Source organism: Phoenix dactylifera, chromosome 18, assembly GCF_051530095.1.
Source record: "Phoenix dactylifera cultivar Ajwa chromosome 18, Ajwa_hap1_PhDact_Kaust_v1.1, whole genome shotgun sequence".
NCBI classification, from domain to species: Eukaryota; Viridiplantae; Streptophyta; class Magnoliopsida; order Arecales; family Arecaceae; genus Phoenix; species Phoenix dactylifera.
Genome location: NC_143207.1, coordinates 564,982 through 589,355, shown reverse-complemented (window position 1 = coordinate 589,355; position 24,374 = coordinate 564,982). Strand labels below are relative to the sequence as shown.

Genomic DNA, 24,374 nt, shown 5'->3' with positions numbered 1-24,374 from the left:
GAGAAAGGAGGGGGGAGAGATAGTACTTTGGGTATTTTGGGAATGAAGGGAGGCTGGGAGCGGATCAATTGGTGAAAGAAAATGATGCGGATGGCGTGGAGCATCTCAGCAAGCCGATCAAAGTCGCCGAGCATCATGAGCAGCTAAACCTCGATTTAGGGGTTTGACGAAGCCATAGAGGAGTATCCGTTTCGTTTTTATTGATTTGAGTTTGTATTGTAAGATTGTTGCATGAGGAAGAATTTATCAATTGATCTTATGATTTATTCAATTTATGTGAATCGTTATCTTGTAGAAAATATTTTACATAGATTGATTTATTTCATCGAATCCAACACCTGTGGTTTGGAGGAGATATTCATGTGACATCAATTTCATATTTAATGATTTAATGATCAGATGCATCATGCTAGGTTAGACAGGCCATGCTTATCGTTAGAGTAGATGGTTTGTGCTAGACTTAGATGATTCATGCTGGAAATTAATTATAATTTTTAATGATTGCTTTGGCTTGTAGTCGGAAGCAATCAAGTCTTAAATACAACTCCATCATTGAAAGCGTCACGGATAAAAATCTATCGGTGGAATCTAGCCCTAAACACCTCCCTCCATAGATAATTCATACTACTACATCTATATTAATTCTTAGTTTTTATCATTTACTCTAGCTTATACCCTTTGAAGTAATTATTCAATTAGGAAAAATAACTTGTCTTCAATCCCTGTGGACCAACATCCGTAATCACTATCCTACAGGATACGTGCTATTGCGTGGTTTATTTTTGAAATTGAAAGAACCGATCAATTTTTGGCGCCGTTGCCGAGGATTGCTAGCATAGTTATTTTTCCTATCATTAAAAAAAAAATTAATAAAAAAATTTTCAAATATATATATATATATATCTAAAATAAAATAAAAAAATTATTTTCTATTATTGTTACTTTTCTTATCTCTTTTTTCTCTTCTACTAATTTTTTTTTATTTTTCTTTTGGTCTTATTTGATCAGGAATCGAAGAGGAGATCTGGGCTATCAAAAAGGAATGCTTTAGAGGTTTGCTTAAAAAAAAATTTAAATTGTTGGAGAAATTCTCTTTGGTAACCTCTAAACCTTTCTTATTTAAATTAATTATTAGCTTGAAATTTTGTGGTGATTGTTTGATTTTAATTTCAGCAAAAGTGTGAATGCATGCTTGATACACATACACAACTAATCTGCACTTAGTAAGGGCAATCACCCCAACAAGATAAGAGCCGGATTTCATCACCGGACTCTTGCCCAACTTAGGTGAACTCAATCTCACATAGTGTCACTTTAATTAAAATCAATTAGACGTTGGCTCCTAGGGACATTCGAGCTCAATAGGACGAAGATCACCGAAAGTTGCACCAATTTCGCTCTGTGGCTTAGTTGATGTCTAGGCAAGCTTTGTCCCTATAAGGGAGACAGTTCATCTGTTCGAGGCAAGTGGGTTTTAAGTGGGACCTTTGCGAACGCATCGTGACCCCTCCACTTACCTGGGAGCTTACCTGGTCAACTCGGTTCATTAGACCGGATTGGAGGCTTAGGTGCCCTCTTCAAACCAGTTAGGAGCTGTCTAGTGATTTTAGGACAAAGACTAGGATTGATATGCTTTTCTCTTTTATTGCATGCTTGATTGATCAAGTACTAGTGTATGCAAGGTAGTCGTTCTAGAGTACGAAACCTATTACCTTTTGACCCTAAAATAGAACGAACCCTTAGGAACATTCGAGCTAAGATCAAAACATTAGGATCATCCCCACCTCTTAAGATGGCTGAAGAACAACCCAAACTCCTGAGGGAGTACTTTACTCCCACTATTTACACTTTCCCATCTTGCATTCGATTACCTGAAGTAGCAGCTGTACAATATGAAATAAAATCTAGTGTGATCCAAATGCTCCCATCTTTTTATGGGCTCACCAATGAAGACCCATATAAACACCTAAATGAATTCCTTGAGATTTGCACCACTGTCAAGATTCAGAACTTTACTGATGATGCTCTAAAACTTAAATTATTCCCCTTCTCCCTTAAAGATAGAGCCAAACAATGGCTGAATTCTTTAGAAGCCAACTCGATTCGTTCTTGGGATCAAATGCAATAAGAATTCCTTAAAAAATACTTTCCCATAGGAAGAACGAACCAGTTTAGACGTGCCATTACAAGCTTCTCCCAAACTGAGGGAGAAGAATTTCATGAAACTTGGGAGAGATTTAGGGACCTAATCCGTAAATGCCCTCATCATCAAATACCTAAGTGGCAACTAGTGCAATGTTTTTATGACGGATTGACAGAACGAACCCGTCAGATGATCGATGCTGCATGCGGGGGCACTTTTATGCTTCAAAATGAGCATGAAGCATGGCAATTATTTGAAAATCTTAATGAAAACTCCCTCCACCATGCTTCATGTTCTCGTCAAGCACCCCCGAGTTCTCAAAGAAAAGGGACCATTTGTGAAATAAGTTATTCTATGGACCTGTCTAGCAAGGTAGATGCATTGTCCCATAAGATTGACCAACTGATGATAGGTGGGCATTACATGAACTCTTCCCAAGCACAAGTGTGTACTATTTGTTCTAGCCCACCCCACCCTATTCATGAGTGCCCCTCAGCGCTCCAATTCCCCGAACTCGTGCAAGAACACATCAATGCTGCTCAAACACAGCCCAGACCGGGTAATGACCCATTTTCCAATACATATAACCCGGGATGGCGAAATCATCCAAACTTTTCTTGGAAGCAGCAAGCTTCGAACACAGCCCAACCCTATTTCCAAAATTTTCAAAATCCTCAGAATTTTCAAACCCAACAAAATATTCATCCCTACCGTCCTTCGACTCAATTTCAACACACTTCTCCTCCACCCCAAAGAAACACAGCCTTTGAGGAGAAAGTGTTGAACGCCCTTCAAGGTTTGGAAACCATTACACAATTGGTGCACTCTCACACGCAATCAATCACCAAGCTAGAATCCCAGATGGGGCAACTAGCTAATGCACTGAACAAGCGAGAGGAAGAAAAGCTTCCAAGCCAACCGCTAAGTAATCCTAGGGGACAATACATAGCTCAAGAAAGTCAATTAAATGCAATTCATCATGAACAAGCCAATGCTTTGACTACCCTAAGGAGTGGACGTATAATAGACAATAAGATTGGGGAGGACAACAATAAGGAAGGTGAAGAAGAGGATAGAAATGTGTCAAATAAAAATCTAAAACCTTCTTCTTCTTCTTCGGCTAGTCCATCTTCTTCCAAAACTCACATCCCAAAGGCCCCATTTCCTGAAGCTCTTACTTCACCCTCTCCATTTGGCAAAAAGGGAACTTCACTAGAGGAGATGATGGAGGTTTTCAAACAAGTGAAGATCAACCTTCCACTTCTTGATGCTATTAGACAAGTTCCCTCCTATGCCAAATTTCTTAAAGACCTGTGCACCCAAAAGCAAAAATCTAGGACACATGTGCCTAGAAAGGTCTTCCTAACTGAGCAAGTGAGTTCTATTCTCCAACACAACACCCCTCCGAAATTCAAAGATCCTGGTGCTCCCACCATCTCCTGTGTCTTAGGAAATAATTTTATTGATCGAGCACTCTTAGATTTAGGGGCAAGTGTCAACCTTTTACCTTACTCAGTTTATGAGAAGCTTGGGTTAGGTGAGTTAAAACCAACCTCAGTATCCCTTCAATTGGCTGATCGATCTGTAAAAACACCACGTGGGATAATTGAAGATGTTCTTGTCAAGGTAGATAAATTCTATTTTTCAGTAGATTTCATCGTCCTTGATATGGAACATGAACCTAATCCTAAGAAACAAATCCCCGTGATCCTTGGGCGCCCCTTTTTAGCAACAGCCAATGCGTGCATCAATTGTAGAACAGGGGTAATGAACATATCATTTGGGAACATGAAGGTAAAATTAAATGTGTTCAATGCGGCCGACCAACCCGCGAGGGAAGTTGAGTGTTTTATGATAGACAAAATAGATGATATCATAAAAGGAGATGCAAAAACTACCTCACTGTGTCTGGCTGAAGACAATAAACTTAGCGCTTGTTGGGAGGCAACCCAATTCTCTTAGATTTTTTTTTAACATTGAGGACAATGTTAGGTTTAGGTTTGGGGGTATTCATCTTGATTTTCATCCAAAAAAAAATGTGTGTTCCTTTTCATAAAATAATAATTAATGAATAATAATAAAAAATTTAAATAAAAAAAGTTTTTGTTTTTATAAAAAAAACCTAATTTCTATACATGAATGTGAGAATGATAAATACACAAGTTATATAAAATCTAAAAAGCCCAATAACTAGTCGGAAGTAATATAAATTTAAGTTCTTTTTATTAAGTCTCTCTTAGGGAGTTGTAAGCTAATTAATACTTTGGAATTTCACTACACACTGGCCGACCCTTCTAAGGTCTAGGCTCGACAATATGTTGATAGTATAGTAGCAACCTTGGACCCTGATGAATCATACTTATCTAATCCAAAAAAAAATCATCAATAAAAATGGATTTAGTCAGGAACATCGAAAAGGGCTACCTATTGTCAAAGGTCAAGTGGGCTTGTGATGAGGACTCCGAGCATAAGTCCGTAGGGGAGTCTTGATGCCCGACACCTTATGCCAACTGGTGTGAGAGTTGTCGACTGATTGCTCGTTACACGGAGAAATCACCACAAGAGTAAAAGTGCATAATTTATATATCTTTTATAAAAAATAAAAATAAAAAAATAAAAAAAAACTCTGTATTGACCTTGAAAAAGACAATAGTGTGAAAGCCGTCGTTGTAAAAATTCGAGTAAACTGGAATATTACAGATAAAGCCCGTGAGGTACTAAAGTAAACATCCACAACTCTCGAAATCCTGCAGATAAGATGATTTTGAATCAGTGAGCAGGTCCTTTCGACCCATCCTTGGAAACTACTAGTATTAGCAATATTTTGGAGATCCGAACCCTTATCTTGTGTACGGTCCAGATTTCACCGAGCACTCCAGTATAAATGAGTCTTACAACTTCCTAAATGGAAACTTAATAACTTTAACTTAGATAGCATACTAACCTAGAATTTGGGCTGACTTAGTCAATAAAACCGTGTGTGCTTTGAAATTTTCATCATTTATGTATCTTAAATTAGATTTTAATAAAAAGAGAGAGTTTTTTGAAATTCTTAGCTAGTATGCATTTGAAATTTGATAGATCAATCGATTTTTTTTAAAAAAAAGGGGAATTAAAAAAAATAAAAATAAAAATAAAAATAAATTAAAAAAATATAAAAATATATAAAAAAAACAACAACAAATTAATTATAACAATAAATGATTCATTTTAATATTGAAGTTTGTGGGTATCTTCGCTGGAAACCCTCACGAGACTATAACTCGTCCACTAGGGTAACCTAGGGGTTTAAAGCCTTGTTGCATATGGTAAATGTGATCGCGATGCCTGCGAAAGTGCGTTAGAGCATTTTTTTTTTTAATTTTGCTCGAGGACTAGCAAAATATAGGTTTGGGGGTGTGATAAGTGCTTAATAATTCATAATTTAGTTATCTTTCCATAACACTTATCAATGTTCTTAAACTGATAAATACGTATTTTACCATAAAATTGAATAATCGTTGAAATAAATTTAAAATATGGTAAGAAGTAAATAATTCTTTTCTTAAACCAGACTCTAAACTTGTCTCTCTCTTGGTTGCGATCTTTCATGAAAACTACAGAAAAACGTATAAGGAGAAGATTGTGTTGATCCGGTTTAGGAACCTGATGGAGTTGTAATCAAGCTAAGGCTATGATTAAACAGGTTTTGGTCCTGATTAGATAATTATTTTTTGTATGAGAAAAAAGGTTTGATTAACCCTTTTTATTAAGTCACGGTCCTGTTTTTAGTCTTGTCGAGTCCGGTCTGAAGCAGTTCAGCAAGAATTAAATTTAAATGACATTGGACTCGAGAACAAGTTCAAGCAAATCAACGATCATGACCCACTTCAAATCCAAAGCCAATTCCCAACCAATTCCTTACCTGCCTTCATATAAAATATATAATTTTAAAAACAAAATAATAATAATAATAATAATAATTAAATATCCACGATTCACTGTTCATATGAACAGTGTCCCGTGAAAACACTGTTCATATGAACAGTGTTACAAATATATATATATAAAATGAAAACTCCACTGTTCATCTTCTTCCCCCCCTCCCCCGCAGTGCATTACGGCCGAGATTCCCGTCAATTCTCCCGTTCCAGCCACGAGATGGCGTCGCCTAAGAGATCCTCCACGCAAGCCTCCACGCGGTGCAGCCAGCCTCCTGTTCCTCCGCCTCTTCATCCGCCACGCGGTGCAGGGCTAAAAGCAGGATCATGACTTAATAAGAGGGTTAATCAAATATTTTCCTATACAATTATAACTTTTAATCTAATCAAGACCAAAGCCCATTTAATTATAACCTTAGCCGGGTCAACACAATCTCCTTATATGTTTTTCTATAGTTTTCATTAAAGATTGCAATCAAGAGAGAGACAAGTTCAGAATCTGGTTTAAGAAAAGAATTATTTACCTCTTACCATAATTTAAATTTAATTCAATATTTATTCAATTTCATGGTAAAATATGTATTTATCAGTTTAAAAACATTGATAAGTGCTATAGAAAGATAACTAAATTATAAATTATTAAGCACTTATCACACCCCCAAACCTATGTTTTGCTAGTCCTCGAGCAAAATAAAATTAGAAAAGAAAAACTCTAACTCACTTTCGCAGGCATCGCGATTGCATTTACCATATGCAACTAGGCTTTAAACCCCTAGGTTACCCTAGTGGACGAGTTATAGTCTCGTGAGGGTTTTCAGCGAAGATACCCACAAACTTCAATAAATCATTCATTGTTATGATTAATTTGTTGCTGTTGTTTGTTTTATATTTTTTTATTATTATATATATTATTATTATTATTATTATTATTTTAATTTCTTTTTTTTAAATTCGATTGATCTATGAAGTGAAAATCAAATTCCAAATGCATACTAGCTAAGAATTTCGAGAACTCTCTTCTTTTTTTTTCTTTTTTTTTTTAATCTAATTTAAGATACATAAATGATAAGAATTTCAAAGCATACATGGTTTTATTTACTAAGTCAGCCCAAATCCTAGGTCAAGATGCAATTCAAGTTGAAGTCATTAAGTTTCCGTTAGGGAGTTGTAAGACTTATTTATACTGGAGTGCTCGGTGAAATCTGGACCGTACACAAGCTAAGGGTTCGGAATAACAAAATATTGCAAAGACTAGTAGTTTCCAAGGATTGGTCGAAAGGACCTGTTCACTGATTCAATCCAACCTATCAAATTCAGATCCAATCTTGATCCAACAAGTCAAGTGGATTAGGCCTGAGTCCAAACTTTACAGTTTACCACCCTTACCAAGGTCTAGCAAAATAGCATCTGAATTGAACCCAACCTTGAAAACCTAACCAAAATTGTTCGAACAATAATATGCGCAAATCTTAGCCCACTCCCAACATGACCATTGGCTGTTAATCTGGACTCAAACCAGGTTAAGTATTAGGTCAGTCCGAACAGACATTAAAAAAGAAGGAAGAGCTGTGCCAAAACTGACAAAAGCCTAATTCACCTACACAATACTTCCAGTATTATCTGTAGTAAAAAGATTTCCCTGAATTCTTTAACTCTCACTTATGTACCTTTTGAATCTAATCAGACCAACTACACTACTACATAATATCTCAATGCTCTGAACTGTAATAGTTACAACAATCCAACTACCAGGATTTTCCCTTTTAAACATCTCTACGTTAACAATTTCTTAGTGTGAGGACATGCTTGTCACCCTAACCTTAGGGGATGTGGAAAAGAAAATTCAATATTCCAACAAAAATACAATAATTGCTGGAAGCTGAGCTACCAAAAAACTTGGACATCATCTTAAAAACTGAAAGACACTGAAAATATATTAAAGTCAAAATATCCAATATTAGCTGTCATAGTTAAGCAGTAAAAGGTCTCATGAAGAATATCTAGGTGACTAGAATCTGAACTGAAGACGAACTGAAGACGCAGAGACCAGCTAAAAATTTTTTAGGAGAACAAAATTTAGTTTATAAAATCTATTCTCACATGGTCCTAGACCATTCAGATCAAGAATTCATGGAATGACTCATGAAGAAAAGTTTTATTGAGGTTCTCATCCTAAATTAACATTATATAAACCTTAATTTGGAGATAAGCCCCAAACCTGGTTGATGACTGTAATTTTCACTTTATATCTATAAAATTTACTGTGCTTACCCAACCAAAAAGGGGGGGAAAAGAACAAATAGAGAGAGAGAGAGAGAGAGAGAGAGAGAGAGAGATGATACCTGGAACCCTTGGAAATGTTGCTTCCTATATGCAGCCTCCTCCTTTTGGCCCATACTAGCCCAAACATCTGAATACACCACATCAGCCCCCCTTACTGCTTCCCTGGGATCATGTGTAATTTCAATCTTGCTGATTCCAGCACTCCTTGCTTTCTCGACAGTCTTCTCATCTGGCTCAAAGCCTTTCGGGCAAGCACACACAAAATGGAAAGGAACCACAGATGCCATCAGAAGCCATGAGTGCACAATATTGTTCCCATCTCCAATGTAAACAATCTGAAAACAGCATTAGAAAACCATAATTCGATTGAAATACATAACTGGCAATGTATGTCTATGCAACTCTATTAGTTTCATGGGAAGTAGCTAACCTTGGTTCCTTCCAGCTGGCCAATATGTTCTATAATTGTCAGTGCGTCAGCCATTATTTGGCATGGGTGGTTATAATCAGTTAGACCATTGACGACTGGCACTGAAGCATATGCAGCCAAGCAAGAATATCCTGCCATAATCATATGAAAGAGTAAGAACTAAAAGATGCATATGCTTATGGAAGCAGAATACTGTAGAAGCAAATTATCTTGGAAGTACTTTTGTTTGGAAAAAGAAATGGATTTCAAATATGCATAATGGATTCTAGGCACATCAAATGACAAACCCTATTATGTATGTACAAGTTCAAGGTGAATGATTCTTTCATGCCATTGCCTAGAATGTTTAGTTGTAAGATCATATAAGGTATTCCATACTAAGGAATTCTCAGAGTTATCAATCTATATTCTACTATAATGTGATGCATGAAACCAGGTAAATATAAATCCTAGCTGAATACATAATGGGCGTTCAAGATCTCTTTCTGGTCAGAAGTGTCTTTATCAATACTACATGCATCCAATTCGTTGTCCAACAAACATGATAATCCTAGACATTATCCATCCAGAGCATATCAGACGATTTTACCTCATCATATCCCAAGTTTTAGATGTAGATACTAAAACTGACCTTAAATCTCTCTTACAGGCTTTTTCTCACCCTAGTGATGTTCAATTTTGGATTGCGTCTATTTGTACAAATTCAGTCAATGCCCACCGCATAGCCCAGACTTTGTTTAATTATGTATGAGATATCCTAGTTCATCGCCACATCCTTTAGTAAATTTGACCAAGCTAGCGGACATGATCTATTTAGAATCTTAACATAATTCTAAATGCAACCTACACTTAAGAATTGCACCATATGCACACTATCAAGCCTGGCAAGTTGCATGAAGTGGTACAAGAGGATTTCAAACTGTTTTTTGAGAACTGGTACAAGCCATTGGATTCTCCAATGAGAATTGGATACGATAGCAGAGCTCTATATGTTTGGATTCTATATTTTGCATGTATATACATATTTTGAGTTTATAGTAACAATCAGCTAGCTTCAGCACATGCAATGCATGTAATTGATCTAGGAGGAAGGAATACTGGATGGATGGCTTAGGTTTCATCAAAAACATAAAGGAAAATTTGATGGATGTTTGTAGTCCCATCACTTGATCCAGGTCAAAGAAATAAAAATTGTGATCCAACAAATTATTAGGGATGAAGACCTTATCGGGCAAATCACTTCTTATTGAATATTTACCTTCTGGGTTTAGTTTGTTAAGAGACGGTGGTGACGAATGGGATATGTGAAGCAGGTTAAGATAGGAGAAATGGAAGGGCAATTTTGGATTTTTTTTTCTGAAAAATGTCAGGTGCGAAGACCTGCAGTCAAAAAGTTGTCAAGTTTCATGATTTTTATAGTACTATAATGCAGCCAATTAATGATATGCTTCTCAAATAAAATAATGCCAATCAAGTCATTAATCGAATATAAATAATGAAAAATCATAGCATCAAAAATGAAATAAGACCTTTTAGAAAAACAATGCACTGTAGATGCAATTAAACTACTGGTATTATTTCTTTAAGAACTGTACATTAAGGTCAACAATGCATCATAACTATGATGTTAGCGTTCTTTATATTATTTAGGTTTATTAGAAATGTTTTGGTCACATAATAGCAACATGAGAAGGTATTAGATTCTCTGAGGCTTTGGGATATAAGATCAAGACTCATTTAAAAGAATACTACAGAATCAGTGCCCAAGCAGGTGTCAACACCACTAGCTCAGCCTGATAGCAAAAATCCAGTTAAAATTCCAATCTTACTGCAGGGAATTGAACATTATAATAAAAATCTGATATGTGAAACATGTACAAGATCAATTTTTGAAGGCTCAATAAGCAGAGAAGAGCACAAGAAAAGAAAGACTCAGTACAGTTGCAGCTATTTCAATCTTCCAAAAAAGTTTTGTAGGAGTTAGTTTACTCATTCAATGTCTTTTTTTGTCATCGCTTCAGACAAAGCTCCTTAAGCATACAAAATAATAGACCTAAGGACAGTTTCTCTCACTATTCTCACAAATTTCCATCAATTGCTTAAGGAAAATAGCTTCAATGTTTGACTTTTCTTCTCATGAAGCCACAATGGTTCTCTAAAATGCTTTATAAATGGATTGGTTCACCCACTTATTCTCTATATGAGTCTCCCCCATGTTCTATCCATTCTCTTCAGGCCGAGCTGTTCTCCCTTGTCCTTCAGGGTCAGGCTCATATCTCTAAGTAAGGATAGTAGTTGGTGATTCTCTGTTTGCTCAAGTTCTGGCACAAAAAATCTGCTGTATTAACTTAGATTGAGGGCAGATTAGAAACAACAAGCCCAAGAGTTGACTTAAGTATCGAGATGACTGTAAGCTGTAGATTTTGTAACATGATGACAAGAAAGAGTATTCTCTCTCTAAGTTAATACAGCAGATTTTTTGTGCCAGAACTTGAGCAAACAGAGAATCACCAAGCACTATCCTTACTTAGAGATATGAGCCTGACCCTGAAGGACAAGGGAGAACAGCTCGGCCTGAAGAGAATGGATAGAACATGGGGGAGAATCATATAGAGAATAAGTGGGTGAACCAATCCATTTATAAAGCATTTTAGAGAACCATTGTGGCTTCATGAGAAGAAAAGTCAAACATTGAAGCTATTTTCCTTAAGCAATTGATGGAAATTTGTGAGAATAGTGAGAGAAACTGTCCTTAGGTCTATTATTTTGTATGCTTAAGGAGCTTTGTCTGAAGCGATGACAAAAAAAGACATTGAATGAGTAAACTAACTCCTACAAAACTTTTTTGGAAGATTGAAATAGCTGCAACTGTACTGAGTCTTTCTTTTCTTGTGCTCTTCTCTGCTTATTGAGCCTTCAAAAATTGATCTTGTACATGTTTCACATATCAGATTTTTATTATAATGTTCAATTCCCTGCAGTAAGATTGGAATTTTAACTGGATTTTTGCTATCAGGCTGAGCTAGTGGTGTTGACACCTGCTTGGGCACTGATTCTGTAGTATTCTTTTAAATGAGTCTTGATCTTATATCCCAAAGCCTCAGAGAATCTAATACCTTCTCATGTTGCTATTATGTGACCAAAACATTTCTAATAAACCTAAATAATATAAAGAACGCTAACATCATAGTTATGATGCATTGTTGACCTTAATGTACAGTTCTTAAAGAAATAATACCAGTAGTTTAATTGCATCTACAGTGCATTGTTTTTCTAAAAGGTCTTATTTCATTTTTGATGCTATGATTTTTCATTATTTATATTCGATTAATGACTTGATTGGCATTATTTTATTTGAGAAGCATATCATTAATTGGCTGCATTATAGTACTATAAAAATCATGAAACTTGACAACTTTTTGACTGCAGGTCTTCGCACCTGACATTTTTCAGAAAAAAAATCCAAAATTGCCCTTCCATTTCTCCTATCTTAACCTGCTTCACATATCCCATTCGTCACCACCGTCTCTTAACAAACTAAACCCAGAAGGTAAATATTCAATAAGAAGTGATTTGCCCGATAAGGTCTTCATCCCTAATAATTTGTTGGATCACAATTTTTATTTCTTTGACCTGGATCAAGTGATGGGACTACAAACATCCATCAAATTTTCCTTTATGTTTTTGATGAAACCTAAGCCATCCATCCAGTATTCCTTCCTCCTAGATCAATTACATGCATTGCATGTGCTGAAGCTAGCTGATTGTTACTATAAACTCAAAATATGCATATACATGCAAAATATAGAATCCAAACATATAGAGCTCTGCTATCGTATCCAATTCTCATTGGAGAATCCAATGGCTTGTACCAGTTCTCAAAAAACAGTTTGAAATCCTCTTGTACCACTTCATGCAACTTGCCAGGCTTGATAGTGTGCATATGGTGCAATTCTTAAGTGTAGGTTGCATTTAGAATTATGTTAAGATTCTAAATAGATCATGTCCGCTAGCTTGGTCAAATTTACTAAAGGATGTGGTGATGAACTAGGATATCTCATACATAATTAAACAAAGTCTGGGCTATGCGGTGGGCATTGACTGAATTTGTACAAATAGACGCAATCCAAAATTGAACATCACTAGGGTGAGAAAAAGCCTGTAAGAGAGATTTAAGGTCAGTTTTAGTATCTACATCTAAAACTTGGGATATGATGAGGTAAAATCGTCTGATATGCTCTGGATGGATAATGTCTAGGATTATCATGTTTGTTGGACAACGAATTGGATGCATGTAGTATTGATAAAGACACTTCTGACCAGAAAGAGATCTTGAACGCCCATTATGTATTCAGCTAGGATTTATATTTACCTGGTTTCATGCATCACATTATAGTAGAATATAGATTGATAACTCTGAGAATTCCTTAGTATGGAATACCTTATATGATCTTACAACTAAACATTCTAGGCAATGGCATGAAAGAATCATTCACCTTGAACTTGTACATACATAATAGGGTTTGTCATTTGATGTGCCTAGAATCCATTATGCATATTTGAAATCCATTTCTTTTTCCAAACAAAAGTACTTCCAAGATAATTTGCTTCTACAGTATTCTGCTTCCATAAGCATATGCATCTTTTAGTTCTTACTCTTTCATATGATTATGGCAGGATATTCTTGACTTGGCTGCATATGCTTCAGTGCCAGTCGTCAATGGTCTAACTGATTATAACCACCCATGCCAAATAATGGCTGACGCACTGACAATTATAGAACATATTGGCCAGCTGGAAGGAACCAAGGTTAGCTACTTCCCATGAAACTAATAGAGTTGCATAGACATACATTGCCAGTTATGTATTTCAATCGAATTATGGTTTTCTAATGCTGTTTTCAGATTGTTTACATTGGAGATGGGAACAATATTGTGCACTCATGGCTTCTGATGGCATCTGTGGTTCCTTTCCATTTTGTGTGTGCTTGCTCGAAAGGCTTTGAGCCAGATGAGAAGACTGTCTGTTGGAACAAGGTGTGAAGTTGATGGGATAGGATTAGGAATGAAGCAAGAGATATTTTTCATTCATAGTTTTTTTTTCTGCATCTTACAATCTTGCTAAAGCCATTCTTATATAGAATGACAATTTAAGTAACATTTAATGCCCTTGGAGTACTAAAATGACTCTTTGAAATACAAGTACTTCTGAGATTTCCAAGGTGACACTTTGGATTACAAAATGACTCTTTGGATTACAAAATGACTCTTTGGATTACAAAATAACTCTTTGGAATGCTAAGTTGTATCAACACCGAAGAGTCATGTGCATTGATTGCAAATTACTTCCTAATACTCCTCCTTAATTTGCAATTGATTCTTAACCTTTCTGAATTGTTCTATGGTGACAGCTTTGGTAAGAAAATCTGCAGCTTGCTCATTTGTGCCAACATACTTCAAAATGATTTCTTCTTTGTTTACCAAATCCCGAATGAAATGATGTCGAAGTTCAATATGCTTGGACCTTGCATGGAAGACTGGATTTTTAGACAAAGCAATTGCTGACATGCTGTCACAATAAATGATAGTTGGTTGAACTTGAGTTTGTTGTAGATCCAAGAGAACTCTTCTTAACCAAACTGCTTCACATGCAGCATCTGTAGCTGCGATGTACTCTGCTTCTGCTGAAGATAAAGCAATTGATTTTTGTTTCTTTGAACTCCATGAAATCATCTTTGAACCAAGACAAAAAATATAGCCAGACGTGCTTTTTCTATCATCAATTGAACCAGCCCAGTCACTATCGGAATAACCAACAAGATTGTTATTTTCTTCTTTAATATATTTTATGCCTTGCCTTTGACTTCCTTGAAGATATCTCAGAATGCGTTTTGCAGCAGCATAATGCAGTTTGCTTGGTTCTTGCATAAATCTTGAAACAACATTCACGGCATAAATAATGTCAGGCCGTGTGTTGGCTAGATATATTAATGAACCAACTAGACTTCGATAGAGCTGTGCATCAGCTTTTTCAGCATCATCATCTTGTTTTAACTTTTCATTCAATGCCATTGGAGTTGAAACTGGTTTGCTCTTGTCCATTTGAAATTTCCGTAACATGTCTTTAATGTATTTCTCCTGTGAGATAAAAATTTCTCCTTTGGCTTGCTTTACTTGGATTCCAAGAAAATACTTCATTAATCCGAGATCCGTCATCTCGAATTCCTTCATCATGCTTTGCTTGAATTCATCTACAACTTGCATGTTAGTACCCATGTAGATAAGATCATCAACATAGATACATGCAACAAGAAAGTTAGTAGCATCACATATCTTTACATAAAGAGATGGTTCACTTGGGCTTCTTTGGAATCCATTTGAACAAAAGTATTTATCAATCCTGCTGTTCCAAGCTCGTGGAGCTTGCTTCAAGCCATATAGAGCTTTATGAAGTTTATAGACTTTGTGTTCCATACCTGCCACTTCATAGCCTTGAGGTTGTTTGACGTATACCTCCTCCTTCAGTTCGCCATTGAGGAAAGCAGATTTGACGTCAAGTTGGAGGACTTGAAGCTCAAGTTGTGCAGCAAGAGCAAGAACAATACGGATTGTCTCCATTCTTGCAACTGGTGCAAATGTTTCGGTAAAATCAATGCCAGGCTGCTGTGAGTATCCCTTGGCGACAAGTCGAGCTTTATGCTTTTGAATAGATCCATCTTCTTTATACTTGATTTTGTAGATCCATTTTAGCCCGATCACATCCTTCTCTTTTGGCAGGTTGACTAGCTCCCAAGTTTTATTCCTTTGAATTGTTGCAATCTCATCATCCATTGCCTTTTTCCATTCTTCCTTTACAACAGCTTCCTCAAAATTCTGAGGTTCATAACCAAAGAAAGCAAGGTGAGAAGTGTTATAAATATCTTGCATAGATCGAACTTTCTTTGGTAAAGAATCTGTATCCATGGTTTCTAAAAAAGAGGGAGAATGGATTGAACTTGATGAAGAAGAGGGAGTTTGTGACATAGATGGTGAAGTTTGTATTGGTGATGAAGGAGAAGAATGAATTGAACTTGGTGAAGAAATTGATGTTGGTGTAGAAGGAGTTTGTTGATGCTCTTCTTGTCTAGCTTGTGGCTCCATGAATTCATATGCGTTTGACATTTGAGATGAGTTCTGTGTCCAATTCCAGTTAGATGCTTCATCAAAAATTACATCTCTTGAGACGACAAGCTTCTTGGTTTTTGGATTGAACAACCTGTAACCTTTGGATTCATCACTGTAACCAATAAATATTAGTTTTTCTCCTTTTTCATCAAATTTCTCCCGGTATTGTGATGGAATGTGAGAATAGGCAATACAACCAAATACTTTAAGATGATGTACTGTTGGTTTTCTTTTGTGCCATGCTTCAAATGGAGTTTTGTTAAACACTGCTTTTGTAGGAGATATATTAAGAATGTAAATAGCAGTATGCACACCTTCAGCCCAAAAATTATTTGGTAAGCCTTTTCCTTTCAACATGCTTCGGGCCATTTCAACAATGGTGCGATTCCTTCTTTCAGCAACTCCGTTTTGTTGAGGACTCATACGAACTGTGAGTTGTCTTTGGATACCATTATGTTTGCAGTACTCCATAAATGGTTTGTAGATAAACTCTCCTCCTCGATCAGTTCGAAGAGTCTTGATTTGGAATCCACTTTGTTTCTCAACTAGTGCTTTGAATTGTAGAAACATAGAGAAGGCTTCGGACTTGGCATGCAAGAAGTAAACCCACATCATTCTAGTATAATCATCAACAAATAGAATGAAGTACCTTCGGTTGTTGTGTGATGGAGTTGCTGTGGGTCCACATATATCAGCATGAACAAGTTCAAGAGGTGCTTTGGATCTCCATGAAGACTTTGGAAATGGTAGCTTGTGCATTTTTCCATATATGCAGCCTTCACATACTTGACTTCTTCCTTCGATGAGAGGGAGACCAATCACCATATTTTTTTGCTTGAGTAGATGCAACCCCTTCATATTCAAATGTCCATATCGAAGATGCCATAAAGTTGACATATTAATAGCTTCACTTTTGAATACGACATCTTGTGATAACATGGTTAGAGGAAACACCTTGTTTGTGCTCATAGGAACAATAGCAACTAGACAGTTATTCTTTTTATCAAAAATTTTGCAGCTACTGTTATTGAAGTTGATAGCATATCCTTTTTGAGTAAGTTGCCCAACGCTTAGGAGGTTATGAGATAAATTTGGCACATAAAGAACATCATTAATAAGCCTTTTGTTACCTCCTTTGGTGAGAACTTCAATAGATCCTTTGCCTTCAATAGTTTGGAGTTTGCCGTCTCCGAGCATGACTTGAGAAGAATAATTTTTGTCAAGTTGGATGAAGATCTTTTGGTTCCCCGTCATGTGGTTGCTACACCCACTATCCAAATACCATACATTTTGAGAATCTTCTTGAACATTCATGCAAGAGAAGAGTTGTTGAGTTTCTGCTTCATTTTTAGTGAAGTTGGCTTCTTCATTTCCATTCTTCTTTTGGTACCAACAGTCCCTTTGTGAATGGTTGGGAATCTTGCACTTATTGCATCTGTATCGACAATCTTTTGAGTCATGGTTGTTCCTCTTGCAAACTCGGCATCGAGGATTGAAACCACCTGATTGTTGTTGGTTTGCTCCTCCTTGATAGTTGCCTCTTTCCTTCTTTTGGAATAGTCCTCCTTTGTATTTCTGTTTAAAATTCTTTTTCTCTGAGGTGTTGAGCTTAGTTTGAAAAGCTTGCTCAAGAGGTTGAGTAGAAAACCTATTCATTCTTTCCTCATGAACTTGTAAAGAACTCATTAGTTCATTAAAACTGTAGGTAAAGAGATCTTTTGATTCTTCTATTGCAGTGACAACATGATCATAATTTGTAGGAAGACTTCTAAGAACCTTTTGAACAACTTTTCTATCTTCAATAGTATCTCCAAGACTTCTAATTTGATTAACAACTTCAGTAACTTTGGTCAGAAAACTTTGCATACCTTGGCCTTCTTTCATTTGCATGTTGTCAAAATCTCTCCACAGTGATTGTAACTTTAATGAGATAACTTTCTCATTACCTTGGAAACCTTCTTTGAGTATTTCCCATGCTTGCTTTGCTTTTCTTGCTCCAAAAATTCTGGGATAGATGGTTTTGCTTATTCCTTGTTGAATGTATCGAAGAGCACATGCATCTTTCTTCACATTCTCCTTGTACTCTCCTTGTTGTTCTGCTGTCCAATTTTTTGTAACTTCTTGTGGTTGAGGTGGCTCTGCATATGAACCTTCGACTATGTCCCAAAGGTCTTGGGATATGAATATGGTTTGCATTTGACTACTCCAATAGTCATAATGCTCACCATCAAAGATGGGAACTTGGTTTGAAGTGTAGGAGAACATGGTAGTTGATGAAGATGCCATCTTGACAAGTATTTTTTTCCAGGCTCTGATACCAAATTTGTTGGAACAAGGTGTGAAGTTGATGGGATAGGATTAGGAATGAAGCAAGAGATATTTTTCATTCATAGTTTTTTTTCTGCATCTTACAATCTTGCTAAAGCCATTCTTATATAGAATGACAATTTAAGTAACATTTAATGCCCTTGGAGTACTAAAATGACTCTTTGAAATACAAGTACTTCTGAGATTTCCAAGGTGACACTTTGGATTACAAAATGACTCTTTGGATTACAAAATGACTCTTTGGATTACAAAATAACTCTTTGGAATGCTAAGTTGTATCAACACCGAAGAGTCATGTGCATTGATTGCAAATTACTTCCTAATACTGTCGAGAAAGCAAGGAGTGCTGGAATCAGCAAGATTGAAATTACACATGATCCCAGGGAAGCAGTAAGGGGGGCTGATGTGGTGTATTCAGATGTTTGGGCTAGTATGGGCCAAAAGGAGGAGGCTGCATATAGGAAGCAACATTTCCAAGGGTTCCAGGTATCATCTCTCTCTCTCTCTCTCTCTCTCTCTCTCTCTCTATTTGTTCTTTTCCCCCCCTTTTTGGTTGGGTAAGCACAGTAAATTTTATAGATATAAAGTGAAAATTACAGTCATCAACCAGGTTTGGGGCTTATCTCCAAATTAAGGTTTATATAATGTTAATTTAGGATGAGAACCTCAATAAAACTTTTCTTCATGAGTCATTCCATGAATTCTTGATCTGAATGGTCTAGGACCATGTGAGAATAGATTTTATAAACTAAATTTTGTTCTCCTAAAAAATTTTTAGCTGGTCTCTGCGTCTTCAGTTCAGATTCTAGTCACCTAGATATTCTTCATGAGACCTTTTACTGCTTAACTATGACAGCTAATATTGGATATTTTGACTTTAATATATTTTCAGTGTCTTTCAGTTTTTAAGATGATGTCCAAGTTTTTTGGTAGCTCAGCTTCCAGCAATTATTGTATTTTTGTTGGAATATTGAATTTCTTTTCCACATCCCCTAAGGTTAGGGTGACAAGCATGTCCTCACACTAAGAAATTGTTAACGTAGAGATGTTTAAAAGGGAAAATCCTGGTAGTTGGATTGTTGTAACTATTACAGTTCAGAGCATTGAGATATTATGTAGTAGTGTAGTTGGTCTGATAGATTCAAAAGGTACATAAGTGAGAGTTAAAGAATTCAGGGAAATCTTTTTACTACAGATAATACTGGAAGTATTGTGTAGGTGAATTAGGCTTTTGTCAGTTTTGGCACAGCTCTTCCTTCTTTTTTAATGTCTGTTCGGACTGACCTAATACTTAACCTGGTTTGAGTCCAGATTAACAGCCAATGGTCATGTTGGGAGTGGGCTAAGATTTGCGCATATTATTGTTCGAACAATTTTGGTTAGGTTTTCAAGGTTGGGTTCAGTTCAGATGCTATTTTGCTAGACCTTGGTAAGGGTGGTAAACTGTAAAGTTTGGACTCAGGCCTAATCCACTTGACTTGTTGGATCAAGATTGGATCTGAATTTGATAGGTTGGATCTAGGTCTATTTAGCTGATGTTCATATGCTCCATTGTTTATGTTAGGTCAAAGGTCTTATCAATGATATAATTGTAGAGAATGAGCAATAAGCCAATAGCAACCAAGTTGGGATTGCAAAATTGATGTGATTAGCACATGCAGCCAAGGTTTAACAGTATGTCTGAGATTAATTTTTAATACTCAATAGGAAATACATAATGAACTCTTTTGTTTTCTTAGGGAATGAAGGATTCGATGAATAGCACCCTTGAGAATGGGAATGAAAACTTGCCTGTGCATGTGGTATACATGAAGAAACATACGTCTGAATATGTTATCTCGTGGCTGTGGTGTTCAGACAGTCAAGGTGCTGCTTAGAGCTGAAGCAGTATGCAACGACTTAGGTTGGTTGCTATGCATCATGTATTTTACAAAAGCTTAAAAATAGATAAATATGTAATAATAAATAAAAGAGCAGAAACACTAAATGTATCTCTATAAAAAAATCAGAGAGAGAAAAATTATAGAGTTTAGAGGGTTGCAAATCCAGGGTGTGGGCATATGCCAGCTACTTGGGAACCCACCATGTGGACCAACCATTGATCCACCCACAGAGATGCCTAGACCTTCTGTGGGGTAGTTGGAAGACCACACATGCACATATGCAGGTGCATAGGCTGCTTCTTAAGACAATGCTAGTGGCTACTTAATTAAGCATGTGCATGTTGAGACATGTATTAATACACTGGTCTTTGGACCCATAAAGGCTAAATGGAGTAGATGCTAAAATTTGCATTAGCAATGCCCTCACAGAAATGGGAAAGGATGAATGATTGTAGCAGGAAGCAGAGGCAGAGAACTTTTCGGGGTTGTTTGGATGCCCGCACAAATTAACCCTAAATTTTCCCCTGTATGGCTGCTGGTGAGGACAAGTTAGTGGTCAGAGGGAAGAATACCTCTGATTGGGAAAATTATAGTGGAGGTCACCTTTGAGATGGATTTCAATATCCTTTTTTTTTGGTACCGCACACTTTGTGGAAGCCTCAACTACGTGAAGTCCTCAAGTTTCTTCTCTCCTGTTGCAACCCCATCTTTGGCCACATCTTGAGTTTATCCAAGGACAGCTTATTCTCTCATCTAAACAGTCCCTTCTGATTTGACATGATAATGGAAGGTTATTCCCATTAGGTGCGCCAATGTGGTCGGAGGCCCCAATCAAATGCCATTATGTGGTGGATAAGCTGATAAGCTTCCATACGAAGGAAATGAAGGTAGCTAAGGTTGATTTTATTTAGGGGATGAGGATTGATGAAGTGATGTGTATCTAGCACAGTGTGAGATTGTTGCGTGTATGTCATGAAACAAGAGGATGATTTTAAGATGAAAAGGTGGCAAAACTATTGAGGATTAGAGTGCATTAGTGCGTCAATTGGCACTAAGAGGGACTATTGGAGGCAGAGCAAGCATTTTTGGCACTTTTGGGATGCCTGGAAACTGGATTCAATACAAGCTGAAGAGTTGTGGTACTTTGTGCGCGCGCGCGAGAGAGAGAGAAAGAGAGAGTACACCATGCATGGTAGCAAGCTATAGTTGTGACCCAATTCTCTAGAATTTGGTGTATTTGTTGAGAAAACCAGTTTTGGTATTCAAAACTGCAGAAACAAAATATGACACATCTTATGATGTATTTTAGTTGGATATTTCATTTGTTTTCTTAGTTTAGTAAGTAAATGCAGTACCAGTAATATTTTGTCCAAGCATGGCACAGAAATTCATCTTGATTGCCCTTGCAAGTGCTTTGGAGCTTGTATATTGGGACCATAATTTTTTTTTTTAATGGTTACCTCTGTTGAACCCTGATAAAGTTACCCAGGATGAAACAAGCACAAACCTTGCATTGCATCGCCGATCATCGTGACCCTTTATTCCAGCAACAGCAGTGAATTTTATCGCTGGAGCATGCAAGTGACCTTTTACGAGTGAACTAGAACTCAAACTCTCACCTGGCTTCACCTGGCTAAATTCTTTCATCCAGACATGGTGTTAGTATTAGCGCATCTAGTTGAGAATGACCTAATTCTTTGTGCTGCCTGGCAGATTGATGAAGCCTTAATGAAGATCGCGGGGCCGAAAGCTTACTTCATGCACTGCCTACCAGCGGAGAGAGGGATAGAAGTTACCGACGGGGTTATTGAAGCTCCCAACTCTATTGTCTTTCCCCAGGCTGAGAACCGAATGCATGCTCAGAATGCCACCATGCTCCACCTGTTTGGCGTCTGACACGCCATCACAAGTTTCCATGAGATAAAGACACAAGTGGGCTGCTTGATGAGTTTTCGTCATTTTTGCCCCCATTATATTGTCGTATAGACTTTTGTGACCGTAGGTTTTTGTCAGGTTTGAAATGGAAATATTGTGCTAGTGGTCTGGTGCGAACTTTCAGCTTTTTTGGCCAAACCCCTTTTTTTCTGAGCTTTCAGCTTCTTTTTTTTTTTCTTTCTTTAAACGGGTTTCAGACAACGCGTGTCTGAATACACCCAAGAAAATTAAAATACACAATCTCACGTAGTGCCAATGGCAGCTCTCTCTCTTTTGCCCAGAGGACGTATCCGGAATGGTGGGCCGCGTATGCAGCCACCCAGTCAGCCGCTCCGTTGGCCTCTCTGAATACATGCTTGGCCTCAAAGGCCACGCCATTCCTCACCATCATCCTAATGTCCCGGATCAGAGGGTAGTCAGTGCTCTCACCACTCGGTCCCCACCGGATCCACCCAATAATTGTAGCCGAGTCGCCCTCCAGGATGATCGAGCTGGCCCGTAGCATCTGTTGGGCATGGCGAAGACCTGCCCAGGTAGCTCGCAATTCTGCCTCTGGAACTGATATGTCGAACAATCGACAACCGCTCGCTGCCACTACCCTGGATTGAGGGTCCCGTATGACGAAGCCTGCCCCGCCTCGCGTACCTCCATCCAACACCGACTCGTCAACATTTACCTTGAGGAAACTCGGGGGTGGGGGCTCTCAGGTGAAGAACACCGTCCGAGGAGCTGCTTCTCCCGAGCTATCAAGGGTATGTCTGAGGGGGTGGGAAGTCTGGACTCCATCGCCAGTGCTCGAGCAGACTCCGCAACAAACCTCGGCGACATCCTGCGCTCGCCGAAAGTGTGAGCGTTCCTTGCCCGCCAGATCTGATGGGCTGTGCAAGTCGCTCGGATGGCCTCCTGACATGTCCCGGGACTGGCCAACCACTGTCGTATCAGCTGCAGGAAAAATCTCCTCTCATGCCACACCTCCTCCGGGATACCTGTCCACTGCCATGTCAACCTCGCCCAAGTGCATCGAAATAGTACATGATCCACAGTCTCATCTGCACCGCAAGCCCCGCACTCCACAGGGATCCCCAAACCACGCCGACTCAGCACTGCTCTCGTCGGAAGGCGGTCCCACATCACCTTCCATAAGAAGAGTGCTGCCCTCGGATGGAGCCCGGACTTCCAAATCCAGGCGCAGTCCGGTCCCCGCTCATGCTCCTGCTGGATGACCCGGGACAGATCACTCAGCCTGACACTGGCCCTGCATGAGGTGCCCCAGACCCTGACGTCTGGTCCCTCGCATCCTGGTACTGGAAGGGATCAGATCTTCTCAGCAAGATGTGCCCCAAACAACTGATGTGGTCTGGAGTCGTCCCACTCTGTCCTTCTTGGTGCTAGGAGGTCGCACACCCGGAGCCCCTCTGCTGCCTCAGTATCCACCATCGTCGGCCAACATCTCAAAGGAAAAGTATCCACCCACGGATCACCGGTCACATCGATGCTCCGTCCATCGCCTATCAGCTACCTGATGTTAGCCGACACAGTCGGCAGATACCTCCCAATCTCGCGCCACATAAAGGAGATTCGGCGGCCTCTCCGTGCCACCTCAAAGCCCCCTCGGCCATATCTGGCTGCCATCATCCGGCTCCAAAGCCCCTGTGGCTCCAATAAGAAACGGGCTGCGTGCCGAGCAATAAGGGCATCACGCCGCTCCAGGAGGGACTACACTCCCAGACCACCCTCGCTGATGGGAAGGCAGACCTGCTCCCAGGCCACCAGATGTACCCCATGGCACCCATCGTGAGATCCCCACAAGAAGCTCCGGAGAAGACGTTCAATCTTCAACAGAGTCGTCTTTGGGACCACAGTGTTGCCATGAGATATATCGGCATAGATCCTAACACCGATCTGACTAGTGTTAGTCTCCCCATCATGGATAGAGATGATGCCCTCCATCCCTCTAGCCTGCTCTCGACCCGCTGTACCAGCCCCGAGGACTCTGTCATCCGTAGTCTCCGGCCTGTGATAGGGACTCCCAGGTAGACCAATGTCCCCTCCTGCTCTGGTATCTGCAGAATTCTCCTGATCTCCAGTCTGACTCTGGTCTCCGTGCTAGGGCTGAACTGAATGGCTGACTTCATGAAGTTTACTCTCTGTCCGGACGCCGCACAGTAACCTGCCAGCACTCTTCGAAGTACCCGTGCATCAGAAACCCGCGCCCTAATGAAAAGAAGACAATCATCAACAAAAAGTAAGTGGGAGATAGGTCCCGCCCCCGGTGCTGGGACATAGGCC

The 24,374-nt window shown here is 38.6% G+C and overlaps 2 protein-coding genes and 1 non-coding gene across 3 annotated transcripts; 1 reads left to right on the top strand and 2 right to left on the bottom strand.

Annotated features, from left to right (window-relative positions):
- Nucleotides 1-2,168: 2,168 nt before the first annotated feature.
- On the bottom strand, nt 2,169-2,274 carry LOC149750861 (small nucleolar RNA R71). The gene has a single exon (XR_016399048.1). It is a non-coding gene; the product is annotated as a small nucleolar RNA R71 (small nucleolar RNA).
- Nucleotides 2,275-7,429: 5,155 nt separating this feature from the next.
- On the bottom strand, nt 7,430-8,914 carry LOC149750860 (ornithine carbamoyltransferase, chloroplastic-like). Its single transcript, XM_089928526.1, has 3 exons — nt 8,777-8,914; nt 8,406-8,681; nt 7,430-7,495 (listed from the first exon to the last, which is right to left on the bottom strand). Exons 1-3 carry the CDS (start codon nt 8,912-8,914, stop codon nt 7,430-7,432), a joined length of 480 nt encoding a protein of 159 aa, XP_089784652.1.
- A 4,530-nt stretch (nt 8,915-13,444) lies between these two features.
- Nucleotides 13,445-22,061, top strand: LOC149750859 (ornithine carbamoyltransferase, chloroplastic-like; the record flags this gene model as incomplete). Its single annotated transcript, XM_089928499.1, has 4 exons — nt 13,445-13,585; nt 13,681-13,812; nt 18,601-18,753; nt 21,864-22,061. Coding segments are annotated over 4 exons (609 nt in total), but the record flags the coding sequence as incomplete, so codon positions are not given.
- Between the last annotated feature and the right edge of the window lie 2,313 nt (nt 22,062-24,374).

What these genes read in the sequence shown, in the direction of transcription:
- LOC149750860 (XM_089928526.1), bottom strand. Translation starts at nt 8,914, where the DNA reads ATGGCAGGATATTCTTGCTTGGCTGCATATGCTTCAGTGCCAGTCGTC. An exon ending in GCCAGCTGGAAGGAACCAAG is followed by an intron (nt 8,682 to 8,776) that starts GTTAGCTACTTC and finishes TGCTGTTTTCAG; the next exon opens with ATTGTTTACATTGGAGATGG. An exon ending in AACATTTCCAAGGGTTCCAG is followed by an intron (nt 7,496 to 8,405) that starts GTATCATCTCTC and finishes AATTTTGGTTAG; the next exon opens with GTTTTCAAGGTTGGGTTCAA.